General features: G+C 38.2%; 4 protein-coding genes across 6 annotated transcripts; 3 read left to right on the top strand and 1 right to left on the bottom strand.

The window, feature by feature from the left end:
* Positions 1–772: 772 nt before the first annotated feature.
* Positions 773–5,745, top strand: LOC139770406 (F-box/LRR-repeat protein 4-like). Of its 2 annotated transcripts, XM_071702328.1 has the most exons (9): positions 773–996; positions 2,688–2,918; positions 3,021–3,120; positions 3,210–3,789; positions 3,873–4,071; positions 4,160–4,222; positions 4,376–4,526; positions 4,607–4,967; positions 5,112–5,745. In XM_071702328.1, exons 2-9 carry the CDS (start codon positions 2,697–2,699, stop codon positions 5,434–5,436), a joined length of 2,001 nt encoding a protein of 666 aa, XP_071558429.1. In that variant the 5' UTR covers positions 773–996; positions 2,688–2,696; the 3' UTR covers positions 5,437–5,745. The 2 variants fall into 2 exon arrangements, with proteins under 2 accessions (XP_071558429.1, XP_071558428.1); XM_071702327.1 differs by having other exon boundaries at positions 4,160–4,526.
* Positions 5,746–6,094: 349 nt separating this feature from the next.
* On the top strand, positions 6,095–11,846 carry Rnb (R and B). Its single transcript, XM_071702323.1, has 6 exons — positions 6,095–6,858; positions 7,995–8,215; positions 8,361–9,086; positions 9,184–9,362; positions 9,503–9,776; positions 9,899–11,846. The coding sequence occupies exons 1-6, from the start codon at positions 6,541–6,543 to the stop codon at positions 10,869–10,871; spliced, it is 2,691 nt and encodes an 896-aa protein (XP_071558424.1). The 5' UTR covers positions 6,095–6,540; the 3' UTR covers positions 10,872–11,846.
* Sad (Cytochrome P450 family protein sad) lies at positions 11,645–18,375 on the bottom strand. Its single transcript, XM_071702329.1, has 10 exons — positions 17,953–18,375; positions 17,797–17,859; positions 17,526–17,597; positions 16,713–17,140; positions 14,791–15,368; positions 14,332–14,519; positions 13,741–14,075; positions 13,054–13,278; positions 12,724–12,942; positions 11,645–12,659 (listed from the first exon to the last, which is right to left on the bottom strand). Exons 5-10 carry the CDS (start codon positions 15,312–15,314, stop codon positions 12,543–12,545), a joined length of 1,608 nt encoding a protein of 535 aa, XP_071558430.1. The 5' UTR covers positions 15,315–15,368; positions 16,713–17,140; positions 17,526–17,597; positions 17,797–17,859; positions 17,953–18,375; the 3' UTR covers positions 11,645–12,542.
* A 92-nt stretch (positions 18,376–18,467) lies between these two features.
* Positions 18,468–22,562, top strand: LOC139770408 (transmembrane protein 120 homolog). Of its 2 annotated transcripts, none has more exons than XM_071702330.1 (6): positions 18,468–19,110; positions 19,732–19,850; positions 20,056–20,214; positions 20,285–20,377; positions 20,582–20,799; positions 20,967–22,562. In XM_071702330.1, exons 1-6 carry the CDS (start codon positions 19,042–19,044, stop codon positions 21,371–21,373), a joined length of 1,065 nt encoding a protein of 354 aa, XP_071558431.1. In that variant the 5' UTR covers positions 18,468–19,041; the 3' UTR covers positions 21,374–22,562. The 2 variants fall into 2 exon arrangements, with proteins under 2 accessions (XP_071558431.1, XP_071558432.1); XM_071702331.1 differs by lacking the exon at positions 18,468–19,110 and adding an exon at positions 19,433–19,543.
* The last annotated feature ends 562 nt before the right edge of the window (positions 22,563–23,124 follow it).

Genomic DNA, 23,124 nt, shown 5'->3' on the forward strand with positions numbered 1-23,124 from the left:
TTGGACACAGTTCTAGCATCGTGGACACCGGGCTTTACACTCTAATTATAATATAGATGTCTGTGATACCTACTGTGTACACGATACTAGAAATCGGTCCGAGTTTCGGTTTAAGCCAATGAAACTGCTGCTTTTCTGTAAGAGCTGCAAGTTGATTGGCTTAAACCGAAACTCGGACCGATTTCTAGTATCGTGTACACATGTCTGTGATACCTACTGGCAGTATGGAAGCAAGCGAAATAAACTTACAAGTTTTCGTGAAATGCCGGATCTTTATCGGTAATACAGGCCGCTGTGTTTACCGACAGCGCACTGCAAGTAGCGCCACGAGCGATCACTGTTCCGTCACTGCCTGTCTCATTGGCCGCGTTCAGGGTCATGTTCCAAAACTTCACTCTGGGTAACTAAAATCTATAGTTTACGTCACGTACACTATAGCATTTTAGTTAACTAGAGTGAGTTTTGGAACATGACCCAGCAGACGCAACTGTTGAGTTCGTCTTATCAATACTCTGCATTGATTGGTTGGTTCTAAAAGTAAGAACCAATGGTCGCGTTCAGCAGACCAAGCCGCTCAGTAGCAGTCGAACGTGATTGGCTCTTACATTTAGAACCAACCAATCAACGCACAGTGTTGATAAGACAAACTCAACAGTTGTGTCTGCTGAACGCGCCCAATCACGTTCGACTGCTACTCAGCGGCTTGGTCTGCTGAACGCGCCCATTCATCGTATTTCGTATCGTCATTTCAACACAATTCGCTCAACGTGCGCGGACCAGTTCGGACGTGTTTTGTCCGGAAGGAAAATTTCTTTTGCATTGATTTCCACTCAGACTCCCAATAATTTCTATTTAGACTTCGCTACGCTAACAGTGATTCAGACTTTGTTAACAAACAGTGGCAAATCTGGCCGTATTGTCCGCTGAAAAGCAGCTGGAGCCAATAAAAGAGAAAAAGAAGGAGTCATTTCAACACGTGGTCCACGTGGAAGCAAGGTAATAAATCTATACAAGTAGATATGAATCTTTGTAATATAATTATAATAAATATATAGGGTGAGTTTTATTTCATGGGCCAATTATCTTTGCCACAGAAAGATTTATTGGAAAAATGTTTCAGATAAAAGTTGGACGGATCGAAGGGTTCAATAGGCGCCGCGATCTTTTATATTAGCATATATTAGATTTTGAGTCCGGGGCGCGTGTTAAGCCCCAGTAGGGCTCAAGTCAAATTTTTTAAAATAAAAACCCCCATTTTTTATTATATTGATCGTCTCTTTCTATACTAATTAATTTGAACAACTTTTGTCTGAAACATTTTTCATTTGTTTTATACTTTATTTGAGATATTTAAAGAAAACTTTGTAATTTTTTCAATTGTTTAGCTTACGATATCTCAATAATTGTTTGTCGGAGGAAAAAGTGGTACTGGACTTTTTGACTTAAATTGATCTCAAGAATATACTGTTGCAATAATACCCTAATTTTTTTAATATTCGTGTATATACATGAAAACCCCAAGAGGAGATGGGGTTTCCCATTTAAAAAATTTAACTAGGCCGAACACGGTCTCGGTCGGACCTGAAATCTAATAAGATCGTTTATTGGTTCTCTCTGAACCCTTCAACTTTTATCTAAAATATTTACCCAATAAACCAATACTTTTTGAGATAATCGGTGGAGATAATTTATTAATTGACACACGAAATAAAACTCACCCTGTATGATACCAAATATATACCCAGGCACATACACGTTTCAGAAATGTTTTATAAGCGTTTTTCCGAAACGTTTTATAACCGATTTCTAGAAACGTTTCTCATGAGTAAAAATGTCCACTCGAAAAACGTTCAATGGAACGTTTCTTTTCCGATAAAATAACGTTTAAAAAACTATTATAGAAACGTTTTTTTAATGATAAAGAAATTTAAAAATTCCTACTTTTTATGTCTTTTGACGTGTTTATGACGTCTTTGAGACATACGTGAGAATGTTCTAGAAGTTTATATTATCTATGGCGCTATTCTTTTTCGAAGAAATTCCTGAACTGGTGCACATTTGTGCAATAAGTTAGAGTGAAACAAAATATATTTGTCTCACTCTAACTTAGTTATTACACTACTGATGTGCACCATCAGGAAGTTCTTTAAAACATAACAAACATATAAATGTACTTTCAATGGCCACGTTCAGTAGAACATTTATTTTGCAATTGTTGGAAGTTTTCTAAGCTCAGATTTGTCCGATGACAAATAGATTAAGACCGGTAGGACAAAATTAATTTAAGTAAATAAGTGGATATAATATGTGCATGGATAAAATAACTTATTTTTTGCAATAATTAATGCAATATAAATTTAAATGTTTTAAAAAAAGCTATTAAAACTATTACATATAGATGAAGCAAATTATAATTTTGAAAGAAAAAATTTAACAAATATTTTTGTTAACTGTAGAAACGTAAAAGATACGTTTCTTTAAATCATGGTTTCAAAAACATTTTTCTTCCAACGTTTCTTAATAGTTCTTTACGGTTATGAAACTACGTATACGTTCAAAAAACGTATATAAAACTAATATGTGCTACCTGGGTAGCGTTTTGTGTGACATATATGGCTAACAAAACACAGATTATTACATTATTACATTTTATTATACTCTACTTTATATTTTCCATCTTTTTTAAGAGCGAGAATATGACATCCAATTATCATTCTTCACATTGCGAGAATGATGTCAGATATCCTTATACTGACAGAGTAGCGGTAGGAGAGGATTATGTTGATTTCATATATCAATTTGTGAAGGATAGCAATATATCCACAAGAAACTGTAAGAATACTGCTAGCATAAGTAATATTCGTAATAATATAATTGGAACACCTAGCAATTTTCCAAGCCATGAAGATTTTCTTTCGGTATGTGTATTTTCTGTTCTATAGAAAGTATATAATCGCAAAATCTAATTTATGCTACAACATTTGGTAATATTCAGTACTTTTTTTTACTCTTTAATACAGAAAACATGTGATTTCGATATTTCAATATCTCCATGGCAGAAACAAGTGCCATATACTTTTGTACTAAAGTATCACAAAGATTATTATCTTCATCATATTGGTATGTAACATTTGAATTGATAAATAAGATATTGTTACGGAAAATGTTTGTGTTCAGAAAAGGTTATAATTAAATTTTCTATTTTGAAGATCTCAAATTTCATGAAGCTGTATATCCAATCAGAATCTCTATATATGAAGTATATAATTCTGGGAACGTAACTGAAATTTGGGCTCAAGATTCTGAAGATGAGAGTCGGTGGATTTTATTATGGGATCGACCGCCTGAATTCTACGAAATTTGTTGGGTAACCGAACGTACACGTTCGGGATCACGGATATTTTCTCCGCTTTTACAGTCTTGTAACTTTAAAACCAAAATGCTTAGACTACAATTTATATCCAACTCTTGCACACAGCTAGATGCTGTGATGCTGATCGGTACATCAAAGTTGATTTTTTCTAAAAATCCTGAAGATAAGAGTATAACTCATCTCTTATACCGCATTCGGGCACGACGACATTCTTGTTCAGAGAGATTTTGTTCTTCTCGTTGGTCTGAAAAATTCTCAAGAATTCAAAAAGGACGACATTTTATAGACACAGGCTCTCGGAATTTCTGTGAATTATTGTTTGACCCGTTTAATACAACAGGTGATTATGAAAATGCGTACTTGGATATACTTGAGCTTCAAAAGGAATTTCCAAAATATTGCGTTATTTATAAAAGGTACTATAATTGTCGACATTAAGTAATATTCAATCTTATTTTATTTACTTAATAATGAAAATGTGTTTCAATGTTATTTGCAGCGATGTAGCAACGAGTTTTCACAAGAGCAAGCTCGTGCACAAGCAAGTATCTCGAGAGGAAGATGTGCCATCTTCTAAGCAGGAATATGTGAATCACCCTTTATTAAGAATTCATTGGAATTATGTAAAATTTATAGAAGATATCGAATTCTCTTCGGGAAAATCCAAGGAGCAACTTGACAGTTTTTCTGCGCTTTCTGTAAAATATTCGAAGAATATTTCATTTCTCGTAATAATTTATCGTAATATAATCTCATGTATTAAAATTTTATATTTTGTTTTTGCAGGATGAAATAATACTAATAATATTAAAATACTTGGATATGAGGTCGTTTTGCCGTATCAGCAAAGTAAATAAACGCCTCAATAATTTAACACAGGATCCTTTTCTCTTCAAATGTTTGAATTTACGAAATTTAAAAAAAGAGTACTCTAGGGATTCATCCTTTTGTTATGATAAAATTCTGTTTTATTTCGCATCTAAATGTAAATATTTACAACAGTTGGATCTTACAGCGAGCAGCATTTCTGCTCCGGATTTCGTAAACTTTCTTCAGAGTTGCGGCGATGGTTTAACGCACTTACGATTAAGTCGCAATTTTGTTGACAAATTATCTCTATTAAAAATTTCAGAGATATGCAAAAATTTGAAAGGTACGTAAATAAATATGATTGTTAAGATTACAGATAAACTATATATGACCAATATATACATTTTTTGGGTTTTTTTTCAGTATTGGATCTCAGTTATTGTGCTCTGGAGGGAATGGACCAAGAAGTTTCGAGTCTCGGAAATCTAGAATTTCTAGAGAAATTAGATCTTAGAGGGTCATGTATAAGAGCTGAATCTCTTTGTGAAATACTGCAAAAAACTCGTCGAATGCGTGACTTAAATCTAAGCATGCTTAACTATTGGGGTTATAGAGAACACGTTTCAGACGCAATTACAATACAGTTAAAAAATTCGTGTCCAGACTTGGAAATAATAGATTTATCGTGCAATTTAATTACATCGCGAGGTATTCATGCCCTCGCTGAATGCAAGAATTTACGAAAACTGACAATGATGGACGTGAAGATGTGTGACGTGAAGACGTACGTGTGTGCTAAATTTTCTTTTAAAACATTATTCTTTATCAAAATGTGTGTGTTTACATTTCTTGCAAGCACCATGAAACGGTTGTTGATTTTCTTTTTGTGATTGAAAAACTGCATATAATAGTATGACTTTTGTTATAGGAACAAATATTGCACAATCGATAAGCATAGCTCGCATAGATTGTTTTCCTCCTGTCAACGTTTAGAAGAAGTCAATTTCATAAATTCCTATGTGATGTTCAATAACAATGTCTATGAAGATCTGACACTGTGTAAAAACTTAAGACGAATATACTTGAATTATATGTCGGATTATAGATATAGTTTCGCAATTCTCGAGCAGTGTCCCAAACTGCAAACAATTTATGTTATGCGGAACGGGTTCGATAGCCAGGCATTATTCGTTGCTCAGGCGAAGGAAAAATATCCACACGTGTCCTTCCATGAATATCAAAAGGGAACCTGAAACCAAATTTGATGATGATGAGGAAAGTGAAGGATGATGAATGTGAAGGAAAGTGGCTTTCTTACTAATTTGCCTGAAATTTAACAATATATTATGTATTTTGGGGTGTTAAATTCGAATATAAAAGCTAAAATCGTCGCTCTCAAGTAGAAACAAAAGTTATAAAGTACTAAAAGTGACAATTTTTCGGGTTAAGAAATATTCTATATCGACAGGGTACAAGTAAATACATGAGCATCAGAGAAAGCATTATGCGCAGTGATGTAAAAGTAAGCAAAATTTGAAATAAATAAGAGTTTTGAAAAATGATTCTTGTATATTTATATATAGTATAAAAGAAATTTAAAAGTTTGCGGGGGAGGGCCTCCACCCTTTCCCCTGCACTCCCACACCCCAAAAAAATCTATCCAAACCCAAACCTATTTCTGACAAATTAAAATTTGATTTTGCACTTTTAATTTATGCGTAATAAGCACTTTCTTGCTTGTAATTAAAAATTAAATAAATCATTACATTAAATGGAAATATATTCTAGATATAAAAAAATATAAAGTAATAAAAGAAATATAGATACGATAGAAGACGACAAATTAACAACTTTTTTCGAAACACTGGATTCTGGATACCAGAAAACGGAGTCACGTGGTCGTGCCTCACGCATGCGCGTCAGCCTATAGCGTGCGAAAAATTCATCGCACGGTCCTCTTCTATTTCTCCATTTCGCGGACACCCAGTAGGGCAGCGATCATGTAATTTTTTCCCCGTAGCGGGGGGTGAGAAAGAATGTAAAAAGTGAAAAGTGTGAAATGTTCCTGACGTTTCGCGTGCTCCTGACAGTTCGTGCGATCATATATAACCTGTGTCTTCGATCGACATGGATCGACACGTGATCGCTTTGTGACTCGCGAAGTAGGTTCACGCCACGCTAGTTCACCTCAGTTCACGCGGAATCGGAATGAGCGAAGGGCAGCGAAGTGTTCCGCTCGGAGTTACATGATCGGTGGTGGTTCACGGCACGCAACGACGACGGAGATGTGCGCGCGCCCCCTCGCCCCGCGTTCATAGAGTGGACGATGCGATTTTGACCATTTTGACGACGCAGTAATGTCGCGCGGCTCGCAGACATCCGCCCGATTCTCGTCGGCGGCGTCGCGCCACCAGGACACCGCGGCCGCGTCGCTGCCGAAGGCCCTGCCGGACGAGTCGACGTTGGCGAGGTATTTCCGCGCGGGCAACCAGCGCGGCATCGCCGTATACCTCGACCAGCTCAAGAGTGACCCGAAGCGATGCAGGGAGTTCGCGAAGCGGGCCAACTGCCTCGACATCCTCGTCCAGCTTCTTCGCTGCGAGAACCACCGGATCGTCGACCGGAGCCTGAGCATACTCGCGGACGTTTGCATGACCGACGACGTCAGGGAGAAGGTATGCTCTTTTCGCTCTACTCCAGGTGTAGGAATCGTTGTTGATGCTTTCTCAATTTGGAGTTGGTTTCCTCCGATTAGACCTTATTACGTCTGAATAGGCTTGTCAACGTTGTTTTGGAGACAACATATAAAGAAATATACTCCGAAGCAATATTGGCCAATCATTCTATCTAATAATCATAATAGATTAACAATCATGATACATGTATATCTAACAATCATAATATATGAATATCTAAGTGCCTTCTGAATATACATGAGGTCTGTTCTTTATAGTTTTTGTATTCGAAGTAAGCATATAATTTAGACATTGGAGAGAAAGAGAAACAATATTTTATTATTATATTTTTATAATAATAAAAAAAATTCTACTGTGATATACATGCAAGACATATAAAACTTGCTGGACAGACAACTTATTTGTAAAAGTCATTTTAATTAATAATTTTCTTCCATTTCTTTGCTAATATAATAATGCAGTCCGTATTATATAAAATAATTGCCGCCTAAGTTTATCAAGTATATTGTAAGAGATATGTTCTATAAAGCTGCATAAAGTCATTTTTTCTGCGCTCAAAATAAATATATAATTAGAGAGCAGAAGCAAAGGAAACAAGATGAAAAATACAGGAGGTACAATAGATCAAATATTTCTTTTCGATCCTCATTCTTATTCTATTCAGACGCAGGATATAGATATTTTTGCTCTCTGTGTTTCACTTACTTTCTTTGGTCTGATATGGTCGTATATCATGTGGTAAATGTGAGTGGAAGAACAGGAAGAGAACAGTCACCTTAGGAGCATTCAACTGATTCATAATATAGATGAGATTAGATTAGGGCAATGCACTATATGGACGAGTGTATAGGAAATATATAACATGAAGTAAAGTTGACAATGTGTAAAAAAAAATAAGAGAAATGATATGGAAACATTAGTATATTACTTTATGTTATATTTGTGATAATGCTAATAATAATAATATTAATAAAAATATGTCTATACCAAATAGATGAAAGAATACGTAAGAAGATGTCAAATTAAAATAAATGATAAAACAGAAGATGATAATAAAGGATAACAAAAAGTCTTTTTTTTTTTTTATTGTGTATAAGTAAATTGTAAAATTTCAGGTAAAGAACAGCAAGATAGGATTCAACGTAGTATTCATAATAGAAAACCTCGAGTGGAATGCCATGCTGCACTGCCGTGCTTGCAGGCTCGTCAGTAACTTATCGGAATGTAGCTGGCACGCTGAAGAATTATGCAATGCTGGAGTAATGAAAGCACTTGTGGCACTCCTAACGTCAAAAACCGACGTTCAAACTTATTGCATGGCTGTCAGAGCTGTAAGGTACAAAATTATTCTCGATTCCATAAATGTAATTTCTCTTTTACTGTATTTGTTTCAACTGTATTTATTTCATTATAAATTTCACGCATTTTATGTTACAATTATAGGTATCTGTTTCAATTATATATTCTATTACCATTTGCAGGAATATCTGGAACGTTTACAAAAACATTAGGGAGACGATGGTGGAGTTGGAAATCGTCAAGCTGATTGCTCAATTATTCGTTACGGCCGAAGAGAGGTCCAATGTGGATGCTAAGTACGGCAGACTCGTGGACGCGTGCTTGAAGGCTATGTGTACATTTCTCGACACTTTAGATTCGCGATGCGGCCAACAGATGCTTGTGAACAAGAACATGTGGGGCTACAAGTGTCTTATGCGTTGCTGTAGCGCGGGCAACAATAAGATGGCTGTTAAATGCCTTTATGCTCTCTGTCAGATAGCGGAATGTCGATTAAATCTGGGTATTTCTGGCACGGTCGAGGAGCTCATAGCGTTGATAAACACGGCGGACGCCAACTCCAACCTTCTGTGCAAGGAGATGCTGACTAGCCTGTGTTTGTTTTGTCGAGAAGCAGTAAATCGAGACAAGATCAGGCAGAGCGATGGATTGCAGGTTATCCTGGCGCTGTTGAACAAGCCGGAGCACGAACATCACCATCTCAAATTGTTGGAAGCTCTCTCACTGTTCATCCACGACGAAATCGGCCTCGACATTCTGACGAGACACGGCATATTGGAGGTTCTAGTAGCGAAACTGACGAATGTCGTAGCTAAGAACAGCGAAAGGAACAGCGCATCGAGAAAACGTTCCAGCGACTACCTGATCGAGGATTGTTACAAGAAACCTTCCAAGTACTCCACTTCGAGGTGAAATAAATTACATAATATGTATATTTAGGATATATAACATCCGAATCTTGAGTTTATATTGGAATTAACTACATTGAATCACTTTGCAATTCAGATACAGTATGGATTACTACCGCGACGATTGGAGTCCGAGGAGCGCTACAAGTGCCTCCTCCTCGTCGTCACCTAGCACACCGCCCTTGCCACCTTATTTCGACTTCAACGCAGAAATTGATGATCTCGAAGATGACGTTTACAGCCCGGTTTACAGCGATAAAGAATGCGATAACGAAGGTACATTATCTTTCTTTATTTCCGTAGACAGAATTTTTTTATTTTGCTACATGTAATTTGATCGCAATTAAGATCTTGGACAAAGTATATTCAAGTCATTCGTTTAAATTAAATTAATGCTTCCGCATGTTCTGTTGTAGAGGAAGAAGCTGCTTCCCCTAAGAGCTACAAATCACTAACAACTGTCGAAGCTGATTCCGATTCTTCTTCTCTCAACTCTGAGACATCTTCGGAAACGAATGCTTGTGAATACTATACGTTATTTCTGCTGAGTAGACTGAGTCTCTCCGTTAAGCCCATCGACAAATTGGCTGAGTCCACGACCATCAAATCGTTGATGGATTATATAAAATACACAAAAAAGCAAAACGCCCTAAAAAGCACCGCAATCAAAATATTGACGAGAATTATGGGGTAAGATTTCTCAAATTATAAACTTCGCGTTTACACAATTGTTCGTTTCGCATTTATATTCGTCGTTTTAGAAAGATTTCATTCGCATAACGTTTATATTTTTCCTAATTCACTTTGTCCAGGAACCCAGTGTATTTCATGCCGTTGCTGAAGCAGGGATTGGTATTTGAAATGCAAACTCTGCCGGAAACGGAAGAATGCACGTCCTATTTGCGCACGGTGGCGGAAACCGGCGGTGCCATCGGGCAGCTATCGTTTATATTGCAGCGCGGCGAAAAGGAGCACAAACTGCTGACCGCGGTATCGATACCGCTTCTCATTAAAACACAGTGTACCCTCAAGTGCTTGCTGAAGAAATGCGGTGGACTGCAACTGATATTCGATCTGCTGGCAGATTCGTCGCATAAGTTACACAAGCGGGCGATCTGGTCAATCTGCCAGTTGGCGAAAACGCTTGAGATCCATTCGGACGATTACTCGACCACTGAAACGATGACAAAGGTCGGCGAGCTGTGCGATTACCCGAGATTACCTTTCGGCGAGAGAAATCGTACGAAATCACCTGTATCCTCGATGGTGACGTTCGAGCTGGATGACGGCACGACCATTAAGGCTTGCAGGCGAATGCTATGCAAGTGCTCGCCCGTCTTCTCCGTCATGCTGGAGGGTAACTTCAGCGAGTCGAGTAAAAAACGAATACGATTGAGGGACGCGTCGCGCGACGGTCTGAAGACGCTGATACTAGCGGCGAGCGGTGCCGCTAGCATTGTATATACGTTCGAGAATCGAAGCATCGAGTCGCTGCTGGACGCTGTGCTGCTGGCCGACTATTTCCTCATGCCGGACCTGGTGGACACGCTGACTGAGAAATCCTTAAATAAGCTCAATCACGAGACCATCTGTCGAGCTTGGCGTTGGGCCAGGAACCACTCCTGCCACGAATTTAGATCTTATTGTGTCAGGAGCTTATTAACCGCGAAAATGTCGTGGAGTGAAACGATGCGGACGTTCCGTGAGTTCTACATCACCAATGTCTTCGACGAGTTACTATGCGAGATCAAGGACATAATCATGGATGTGTTGTGCCAATGTTAAAGACATTGGAAAGACAGTTATCGAATTCGGATCAGTGCAATTATGATGAATAAGGATGATTTTTCAATCTGTACAATATAAATCTTCGAAGAATGGGCTCTAAGATAAGAATAGAGTAAACTTGGCTTTTTTATCATTAATTTATGTTTGCTCTATTCTCCGGAATCTTTTTATGGAAATTCTTTGTATAAGCATGGCGCATTTCTAATGGCGAGATTATTTGATAGATAATTATACAGGACGTCTCTGAAAAAAATAATCTTTTTAATAAAGGTGATAGGAGAGGTGAAGTGGAGTAAAAAATGTTGTAGCAATAATGTCGAAAACGCATAGTTAGTCAGATAAATGTTGATAAGTTTTCGATACGATCACCATTTTTCTTATGCAAAATTCAATTTGTTGCAAAAGTGATTGTCGTATCTCTTGTACATCTGCAGCAACAATGTTACTTGCAGCAATGATAGAATTCAAAAAATTCTCTTTATTTTTGAATGTATTTGTATAAACTACTCGTCTCATTGCATCTCAAACATAAAAGTCTGAATAAATTATAAAAAGAATCAAGATCGTGTGTTTCAAAACAATGTAAAAAGTTCAAGCCAATAAAGTTCAAGAAAATCATGTAATCGAAATGCAGACATAAAATCATATCTGTGATATTTGTGAAGTTTATCAGAGTTTAAGTAATGTTATTAATATTAAACATTGATGCATTTAACGGTTTGTTTAACATTTATCTTATTAGATATGCATTTTTGATATTACTAGAGGCATCTTTTTCAGAGACACATATGCTTGTAACTATCATTAAACATCTCTCGTTACATATGTATATTAATTCTGTACATATGTTAAGATGTTCCAAGCATTTATACATAATACAGTTAACAAATAGAAATACTTATAAAATCATCATCTTCCATGTATTAATGTTTTTTTGTATTTAAAAATATACAATAAATTCTGTTCATGAAATGTCTCAAAGATATAATTATGTGTATTGTAGATAAAAATCATGAGAACAAACTGCTCTTGTACATTCGCTTTTCTGGATGCTTCACCTATTTTTAAGGGTGTCTCATAAGTAATATATAGTCTTTTTGAGATATCTCTTTTTTAATATGCCAATACAAAGTGCATTTCTCGATTTTTCTTGCATAATATAATTCTTTGTGTAAAAATCTTAGTACTCCTGCCATATAAGCCTATTTACAATTTTTATAATAAAATTTATGAAATTTTATTTGAATTGACATAAAATAAATTCGTTTGACAGCGAAATATTCTTTCGACTAATGTTAATTCAAGATATTTTTTCAGATATTTTATTATAAATATATAAATATTAAACTTAATTGAAACAGAATTACTGAAATACGGGGAATCAAGATGTAATAAATGCACTATGCATATTGGCTTATTTAAAAAATTAGATATCTCGATAACAATCCGGAAATTTCACTAAAGAAAAAGATACTTATTTTTTTTATAAGGAATAGGATAGTATCGGTTTGTACAGGATACCCTCTATAAAACACCCTATATGTGTTTATGAACGCGTATATATACGCATTCGACAAATATAATGAATTATATATATATATACAATTTAATTCCTTACATCGCGTCAATAATAAAATTGTCGTCAGTCGTAATCATTTAACGTCTTCGTTATACTTTTCTGTCAGTCAGCTTCAGTTTGACTGGTTCTGATGGCACGGAGATCAAATGCAAAATCATCTTAATGCTGTCTCGATTTTCGCACTCAATCTTGAAATTTTTAATGAGCTACAAGGAAACAATATACGGCTTTAGTCACGAATTGGAATTAATTGCACGATTGGTGACTCACCTGCGCCAACGTAAGAGACAATTGGGTTTCCGCGAGTCTGCGACCGATGCAGTTCCTCAAGCCTGCCGCGAATGGTACACTGGCACGTGCGTCTTTCACTCCCTGATAGTCGCGTGAATCTTCGGTCACTCTCAGCCACCTTTCTGGCCAGAAGTCGTTAGGCCGTGAAAAATATTTCTCATCGCGGCCGCTCGAATAAAGCGATATGAGAATTAACTCCTAGAAAAAAAAAAGAAAGTCATTTCTTTCAATTAGTTATCTCACCTAACGGCTCGCTCGGCGTGAGAGCGAATGATTTGCAAGTGGGCTAATTTTACGATTCTTTTTTACCCCTTTTGGCACAAAATAACCGCCAATTGTGGCGTCCACCGGTAAGTATCTCGTAAGGAATGGCGCGACGGGATGCAGCCTCAGAGTTTCCTTCCACGTACTCCTTAACAGCATATGTTTTGCAAGTTCCTCCGGTGACAAGTCTTTGATGTCATGGAATAATCGATCTTGCAGCTCGGGGCGACCACTGAGCAATAGCAATGCCCATTGCAGGGTAACCGATGTCTAAATAAGCGATCGCAGAATTATAATTTTGCTATACAGAATGTCCCATCGCTTTAATTATTAAAATAATAAGAATATATAATATCAATTTCAAAACAATTAATTTGAAGTTAAAATCGACTTTTTCAACTAAAATAACTTTTGGCTAAAGTTCAATTGCAAATGCCAAATTAGCGAATAATTATCCCCCCCTCTCCTCCTTACTTAAATTTTAGATTTTAGATTATACATATGTATCTCTCGTAACTAGTGATACAAACTAGAAAAACTAATAATTCAATTTTAAATAAATTAAGAACGTAGGGAAAGAGGGAGATAAACTCTTTTTCATATAAAGCCTTGTTATATCATTCATTTTAATTCCTTGAAAAATTTGCTTTAAGACGAATAGTGCCTTTTTTAAAATTAAATTTTGATAAATCGCAGAACATCCTGTATATATTGATAAATTAAAAAACGTACTGTGTCGCCGGCAGCTATAATGAAATCGGTGATGATTCTGTCGACCTTATCGTTGTCAACACCGTTATTCATAATCATTTTCAGAACTCCGTCGCCATCAAGCTGAATTAAATGCGGCACCAGATTCTGCACCTTGTCCAGCACCGTATCGACAGTCTCAACGAACTTGGTCCACACTGGTAATTTGAGCTTCATCGCCAACTTGGGCGGCATCATCGAAAGAGTTGCGGAGTATATGAAAACCCGGTGTAACATCAATGCCACGTACTCTATCTCAGAACGTATTCCCGACCCGCAATCCCGCCATCGCGAACCTATCAGACTCGCCAACATCACTATAAAGGGAATTGACACGTCGATCAGCATTGTTGTTAATTGCGAATAATCATTTAATCGTTTAATCTTAATTTTACGCAATTGCGAATAATCGTTTAATCATTTAATCATAATTTTACGTAATCGACGAATGTGCGTGTAATGCACTAATAAATGATATAAATGTTATTTAAGAAAATATATAATTTAATAATTAATAACAGCAAATTAATTGCTGTTAAAAATGTTATCACGCAATCGCTCTCTAAAGTTTACCCTCGATGGACCACTGATACAGTTGATGTTCCAGGTCCGGTATTGTACAGTTGGTTTGACTGAATGTCTTCCATTTCCTCGCTAGATTTTCAGCAGCTTCCTGGCACGGTACAAGAAAAGTCTTTGGTTGAGGCTTCAGCATCACTTGATTGAGAATTTGCCGGTGTTGCCACCACTCTTGTCCGTCCCTATCCCAAAAACCCAACGTTCTTTCGTTATCGAACTGTTTTACGATAAGTCGAATTGTTTCGCTTGAGAGAAAGAGAACTCAGACGAACGATACGTTTAATTATTAAAAGATTATTTTTAAAAAATTGAAATTTTTATTCTTCTAAAGCGTCTTATAAAAAAAACTTTTTAGATACGTTATTTTGTATGTAATCTCATCTAATATTATCTAATTCTATTGGACTTTTTCAGAAGAATAACATACCGATGGGAGAATAACATTGTACATACATGAAGAGCAGACCTCGATACTGCTCTCGGATCTCGTTGTACAGCCTCCAGGCTTCCGGCAAGAAATGCTGCGGCGTGGGGCCCGCGAGATCGATTAATATCTTACGATATTCATCGGGCGAACTGACGAAAACGGCTCGCACCGGTCCAATCCGTTCCCTGAAGACCGGTCCAAGTTCTCGGTGCCTTTTGTCCACGTATTCGTGCAGTTTCTCCGCGCCACCGGCCGATATCAGGGACAGTATCGTGCCGAACAAGGGGAGACCTCGCGGCTCGGGTGGATCCTTTCTCGCCGAAGTGCCGAAATTTCGCGCGAACGTTCGCGATAACGCGAAGTTCCTTACCGAGTCTCGACCGGTGATGTTCCATGAAGGAGGAGCAACAGCAGCAGCATCGTTCTCGTTCAGCGTTAAAGGTCGTGAATCGAATCCAAATGCTCCGCGCTTGGTGAACGAGACGTTGAAGTCGTCGCGGTGGTTCATCGACCTTGCGAATCTCCGTATTGCTCTTCGCGTAGTATGCATCTCTCCAGCGACACCGGGTATACAGCAAGACCGAGAGACGAGTGTGCAGCTTCGCTGTCAACGAGAAATCAGATCGTGATCGTATCGAATCTGATACGCGTATACCGATTCAGCGCTTCGCGATTCAGCAATTTTTTCTTCAAGTCGACGAAATTATTACAAGACGAATAATGTATGCAAACGAGGATAAGCAAGTTTTATAAAAAGACAGGCAAACGAAAAGAAAACATCGGTTTAACGTACCGCGGCATGTAATTTCATTGTTTTGAAATACATGTAAATACAATACCGCTCTTTGGCGCGTTTAAATAATGTAACATTAACGGTTGAGTTGTTTGTTTCGAACGCTAAACAGGATCTTGTATCCGGAGGATGTATCTGGAGGTGGTGTCCGGATATCCCACCGATATTTCTTCCCCTTTCGTGCTGTCCTAACATAACTCATTATGCGCGCTGAATCAGGCGATAAGAAGCGCAGTTAAGAAAACAGGACGGTATAAGTAAAATGATATTATGCACGCACGCGCGTTGCGTGTGATTTTAATTTTAAGATTAATTTAAAAAATACAATTTGTCGAGATATTCCACGTCCATCAATCTTTATCTCTAAAATATAATTTTTATCTTATACTCAATACGTTTGTGCTATGGAATATCTAATTTCGTTGAAGCAGATGTAAGCTTTCGCTTTGTTTTTCGTATTCGAGTATAGGAAAAAAACATTTTTTGTTAAAAAAGTAAAGAATCGTTCAATTAAAAACGCGCAATTTTCACTCTAGGATTATTGCTTCTAATAAATAAAAATATTACGATAGAAATGTCAAGCTTAAATTTGAACAGCTAGTACAATACCTCCTTTTTTTAATTTTATCATTTGTAACAAATTATATATTTACATGCGTTCAAATAAGGCTGTATAGTCCATAAAATCATATGTATTATTTTTAACACAGTACAATAATGTACGTAAAGTATGAACGACTTTTTAAGGGAGATAGGAACTGTCTCACGCGAGCGAAGTGTGAGTGATTGCGTCAACGGACCAAATCTCAAAGCGCACTTAACGATAATGCACTATCCTTTTGGTCCAGTGTTTCTCAAATATATGTGTCACATATTCAGTTCGGCAGTTTTAACTTTAAACGATTACGTTTTGCTTCGTCTTTAAAAGTTATACTGTGATTTCGTTCGATTTGCAATCAATCTTTCCTCCATCGCGATATTAGTTTATCGATTTATTTAATAAAATTCAATGAAATAAATTGTAATCGAGGCAAACTAAATTCAATCCGCCGGTGAAAAAAGAACAAAGCGGTTCGAACCGGTTGGCATTTCAAAAAGATCGTTAAGAAGACCTAAATAGTTATTAGTAACACAATAACATAAATGTATACACACCAATATTCGTGTTTCGGTTCTAATTAGTTCCTCTTCTTATATCGTTATAGTATATTGGAATTAGCATCGCCGCCTTATTGCAGAACGTTGTATTTGAAAACTGAGACTTGCGTGACTCCTCCGTGTTCTCTCCTTCGTTATACCCAGTGTCTGGAGGCTCGAACTCCGTACGAACTCACGTACGTGCCGGTCCAACAAACTATGCTCGATTCTCCGGGGTCAAACTGTCGAACTCGTCTGGCAAGCATCGCGATCCTCACTACCGCGCATGCGGCCTCCTGGTTGCCGGTCGCTCGGCAAACCGGCCGGAAGCGGAGCCGACCGGAAGCGGTGCGGAGCGTAGTCTCGAGCCGATCGAGACGACCTTCTGCCTTCCACGCGAGACTGGATTCACGACAGGCTTGCAGGAGGAGATCGGGTACCGTTATCTGGAACTGCGCCGCCGTTTTATCCCTCGCGCCTCGAATTAGAGGCACAATCGAATCCATTCTTCCTATCAGGTTTCTATATGAGACAATTTATCATTATGCGCTAAAGCTCAGATTAATTTCATGATATTCGCTATTGAGCAATTTTTTTTTACAGGGAATTATCGTCGTCGGCTCACCGTTTAAATTTTCTTACATCTTTTAGGCCCAGTTTCACAAGTGTCGGTTAACTTTTAATCTTAGATTAACTCACTCTTCGTCTCCTTCTAACGTCCCCCTTAGAAAGAGACGAAGAGTGAGTTAATCTAAGATTAAAAGTTAACCGACACTTGTGAAACCGGGCCTTAAAGGATAAAGACGACCAGGCACGTTCAAGGCGTCTCACCTTCGACGCGGGAAAAAGAAAATAAGAGAATTCTTCTCTCCGAGAAATTTTTAAATCACCCGGGGCAGGCGCCTGCAAATAAGGCACAGAAATCTGAATGTCAAAATAGCTGAGACGCGGTCCGTCGAGAGCGGAGAGACAGAACACGTCGATTACATCCCGAGATATGCTAAGTTTATTCAAAGCAGTGAATCGACTAGAGTTTTATGTCGCGCCTAGCTACGTTCCCGGCCCAGGAGATCCTCTAAGATTTTAGATGCATCTGATATACCTGATAAACAAGGCACCATCTCCACCTTCTTTCCCTTCCTCCTCTTCCTCTTCCATTTCGCGTCTACAAAATAAGCGGGAGATGGGAGTTGTGACACGTTTCAGCTCGATAATCATCTAATGTCCTTTTTGTCGGAGAGTTAAAAAGTCTTCTTACCTTTTGCGACGACGAGCTTTAAACGCCATTCGGCCCTTCCGTTTTCTCTCAATTGTCCCTAATTGTCTTTCATTTTGACTCAATCTCCTTCGAGCCTTCGGATAGCTTAAAAAAAATCTAAATCTAAATAAATGCGGAATGGGGGGGGGAGGGAGAAAATAGAGAAGAAAGAAGCTGCGGATAAAAAAGGGCGCGACCAAACCTGTTCATCTCGCATCAACAAACAAACCACACATTGGCGTTTGCTATTTTTACATAATTAATCAAACGCGTATAATATCACAGTCGTGCATTGTTGAAGGCAAAAGCAGTATTTTTTGCGCGATCGATCCCGGTTCCTTCATCAAGAGCCTCCGTTATTTTCCAACGGCCGTTCTCCAGCCGGCGAAAACCGCCAGTTCGCGATTTGAAGTGCGCGGAGTATCGATATCTCCCATCTCGATCGGAGTATCGATATCGCCGCGGCGGGCGTGAGGTGGACCTCCCGCCCCTAGACTCCACTGTTCCTGCCTGCCATATGATCCAAATTAATTCTCGCGCGCCGCGCGACACTTTCGGACGCGACGCTCACCGCGACGGCGTTATCGCGGCCGTTATCAGACAACGAGGCATCGATCGATCATTTATCAGTCATCGGGTTCGGGTATCGGCGTCAGTCGTCCTTGCCGTTCTCGCGCCGTGATCCGCGTAATCCCCGGTTCCCCGGCATTTTGGTGGCCGAGGAACGTCGTCGCGCACCTGGCCCGTGGTCCCGTGGAGCTGCACCGCTGCTGCACCCTCGCAGTGCCGTCCTACCTGCACCCTCACCTTTATCCATTTTCTCTCTCTCTCCGTTGCGCGTTCGCCGCGCGTTGCGGGGTGCAGAAAGTGCGAGCGAGTCGTGAAACCGCTACCGCTGACGAGAAGGAGAAAGGGGGAGAGAGAGAGAGAGAGAGAGAGAGAAAAGAAAGAGATTGAGATCGGACCGGACACCGGACGATCCCACCTGTGATCTGTAATCTGTGATCTGCTTGTGATCCCCTGCGTCCTGCGATCCCAACGGACGTCGTCTCCAGCCGAGACCGAATCCCCCCTCCCCCTCCCGACGCGATGGACATCGACGCCGAGACCTGTCTCAAGGACTGGAACGACCTGGCGCAGGACTACAAGGAACTCGAGGTGAGGATCTCGCCCCCCTGTAACAGAACGGGGGCCGACGAGGTTAGGTCTCGTTCCCCTCGCGTCACGTCTGCATGATCGCATCGTGATCCGCGGATCGCGGTGCCGACCTGGACGGCGGGAAGGAGTGAGAAGGAGAGAAATCCGTGGTTTCGCCGATTTTTCGCGAGCGTCACGTGACGCTCGCGTGACCTTGACGATAAAATTGATCACGCGCGAGCGATCTGGCGCCGTGTATTTTTCAGGATTAATTACCGATTCCGATTAACGATGCTGCATTTTAATAGCGAGTGATGTTGCGGAATTTTAATAATAACCGCGATAATTGTAGCGCGCTGCGCGCGCACTCGCAATTATTCCTCATCATTTTATTTCATGCAATATGACAGTTGAAGAAATAAAGCAACATAAATTACATTAATAAAATAAAAATGTATGAATTATGCGAGAGATAATGGAAAAAATACATAATGTGATATGAGGAATAATAAGAATAGTCAAATGATCATTATCGATCGGTCACGAATCATACTTGAGATCTGTGATCATCGCTCATTAACTGATAATCAAGATATTGGAGGATATCGCTGTTGTGTTCTAAAGAGGCATTTTTATTTGCAGGCACTAAATAGGGAATATCTTTTGAAATTGGAAGAAATTGGTGAGCTGCAAGCAAAATGTGTCAAAGGTATCTCCCACCAGAAATACCGGATGGGTGTAATATCCAAGTCCTTGAAACAGTAAGTTTGCATAGTGTCAGCTTGCATATTTTTCTCAGAAGGACATGCGATGATGTTTAAGAATTTAATTATATTAATTATGCAAGCTAATATATTTATTTATTAAGTATTTAGAAAAATACATTGATAGGAATAATTGGAGTATCCATAATTGTTGAAATTAAAGTATTGTAACCGATAATCTGTATGATTTTTATATTTCCAGGCTGAGCACAAAAGAAGCACGAGAAGACTTGCGGAAATCTATGACGAGGAGGGAACAGCAGCTTAGGGAGATGGAACAAACGTTACCTAAACAAAACGGCGTTTACTTACAAATTATTCTGGGCAGTGTCAATGTCTCCATATTAAATAACAGCGACAAGTATGTTACTGTTGAGGATCAAATCTAACGCATCTTGTATACAGAGTGATTTTATGACGATTGTTTTCAGATTCAAGTACAAAGACGAATATGAGAAATTTAAACTAGTGCTATCGGTAATTGGATTCGTACTATCTGTATTGAATCTATTTACCAACATAAGGTGAGATACTATTCGTTTAATTTATTATGATCAATATTGCATTTTCTATCTACAAATAAATATATGATTACAGATATATAAAATTTTTCTTCATTTTTATATTCTAACTTATATTACTAAATTTAGTAGTAATATAAGTATTCTTGTTCATTATACGAAAATTTATATATATTTTTATAACCTTTATTGCGTTTCCCTTTTCAGGACCTTAGAACTTAGTTTCATGTTTCTCCTCGTCTGGTACTATTGCACGTTAACGATAAGAGAAAGTATACTCAAAGTGAACGGATCAAAAATTAAGGGCTGGTGGAGATTCCATCATTTCCTCTCGACAGTGATATCTGCTGTTCTACTAGTCTGGCCAAACACGGGACCGTGGTACCAGTTTCGTAGCCAGTTCATGTGGTTCAACGTGTATATCAGTAAGTATTGTATAAATTTTTAGCAAAATCTATCAAATCTATCTTGGTCAAAAATCTATTAAGTAAATTGTTTGTATCTATAATTTAAATGTAACTTACAATATTATTATTCTTAACTGCGTGTAATAGCTAAACTTTTAACTAACTCTGATACACTCATTTTTCAGGTGTAGTTCAGTACTTGCAATTTCGGTACCAACGCGGGGTTTTGTACCGGTTAAAAGCGCTGGGCGAGAGAGACAATATGGATATCACCATCGAGGGATTCCATTCATGGATGTGGCGCGGTCTCTCGTTTCTGCTGCCGTTCCTCTTTGCCGGTTATTTCTTTCAGCTTTATAACGCGTACACGCTATACGAACTATCGTACCATCCAGAGGCGACGTGGCATGTATCAGTGCTCAGCGCCATGTTCCTCTTACTATTTGTGGGAAACTCGGCCACCACCATCATGGTAATCCCGCAGAAGCTCGTCAAGGAACGCGTCAAGGAGCATCTGTTCGCGTCTAAGCCCGTTCGCAGAAAGGAGGGAAGCGCGCACGATAAGGACAATAAAGATGAAAAGAGTGAGTGAAGGAAGGACGTTGAGTACTTCTGGCCTTTCTGGTGAAAGGCTCGGCTCGATTATGAGAATAAATTGGGAAGAATTGTAAAGGAGAAGATGACTACGCTATAGAATGGTGTTGGTGCTGGCTCTAAAATATAACGAACAGTACTTTGTTGCGTTGAGCAAAGGTGAATTAATAACACATACATACACACACATATACGACGTGAGTGACTGATCACAAATAAAGAAGCTTTTATTTACTATGCTCTTGGATAAAGTCCATTGTCAAGTGCTTTCGAGAATGTTCTTTGTACTCAACCGTCCTGAAATAAACTTGCCTAATTCCAACAATAGGCTTCTCAACGAATTTCAGTCAGTTTTTTTTAATAGGAGACCATATATAAAAGTCTTTAATTAATTGTCTATTATTATTTTTTTAAATTAAGTGATAGGCAGGAACCAGTTAAATCTATTTCAAATCAGTTGAACGGTATAACTCAAATTTTTTTGTCTTTTATTCTCTTTTGTGAAAAATATCCCTCATTTTAAATCTTTAAATTATTTAAGCATCAGTTGACGTCTCGATAGTTTCGATTGGAGAAAAATTAATTCCAGGTTAATCAAACAATCGTTGCAATTTATTCTATTTCATTCCGGAACACCTTGCATATGATTCTCGCTCGGATTATGATCATACCAAACGCATTTATTTTTGATTGAATTAATAACATGTGATATCGAACCATAGTTCGATCATGACACGCAATATGACGCGCAAATATTGACGCAAAGCCGTGTGTTTGATAAGAGGCCAGTTAATCTATTTCCGGGGAATTTATATGTATATATATACACGTACACATACACAACACACGATGCATATGTAAATGCATATGTACAGGCTGTTTCTTAAAGTCTACTAGTGAAATTAAGTGAAATTATGCTCACATTTGATGAAATACTCTGTATACACACATATACATCTAAATTACGTAGTCATTCTACATGCAGATATACATAAATATACATATTATATAAGTACCTACATATGCGATATCGCGTTTACGAGATATCACATAAAGGATACGATTCGTGTATAAGTATCATGTATAATTATGTATAATTATGATATATTTTGCACCACGTGTATTTATTGAAATGTATTTACTCATGTGTAAATAAAAGCGTACCGAGCCTAATCCTACAACGAGAACTTGCAGTTGAGAATTACTTACGCACCGAGTCGCTAATCTAAGTTTTTTTTTTTTCTTTAACACAAATTTCTCTTTCTTTTTCACACTTCTATTCCGTCCACATCGCATGTAAGCGTGAAAACGCATCTTGTGCCGGGTTCTCTGGAACCCCGCGAAAGAATTATATATTTCACTGTATGGATAATTTATAACAATGGAATTATGTAAAACATACACAAATTGTGTATATATATTGTATATATTTATAACAATCTCTGTAATACAATGTAATACAATTTCTGTGATGCATTGTTTGGACACATCCGCGCATTTTATTATAATTAATAATATATCTTTTTTGACGAATTAAGGAACCGAGTGGTGTATGCACATCTCAATGAATTGATTTAATTAAAAAATTCTCAATTTCCTATTTCCTTTTTCTTCAGTATAATTTTAGATATCTCAACTTTGTCTGAAAAAAAAAATTCCAAAGATGCGCTATTTCTATCAAGGTGATAAAGATATGCGCATGGTGTAAAGAAAGTTCTTTACACCATGGATATGCGATCGATGAATCAA

Source organism: Temnothorax nylanderi, unplaced genomic scaffold, assembly GCF_030848795.1.
Source record: "Temnothorax nylanderi isolate EJ_2023f unplaced genomic scaffold, tnyl_v1.0 TNYL_tig0029_pilon, whole genome shotgun sequence".
NCBI lineage: Eukaryota > Metazoa > Arthropoda > Insecta > Hymenoptera > Formicidae > Temnothorax > Temnothorax nylanderi.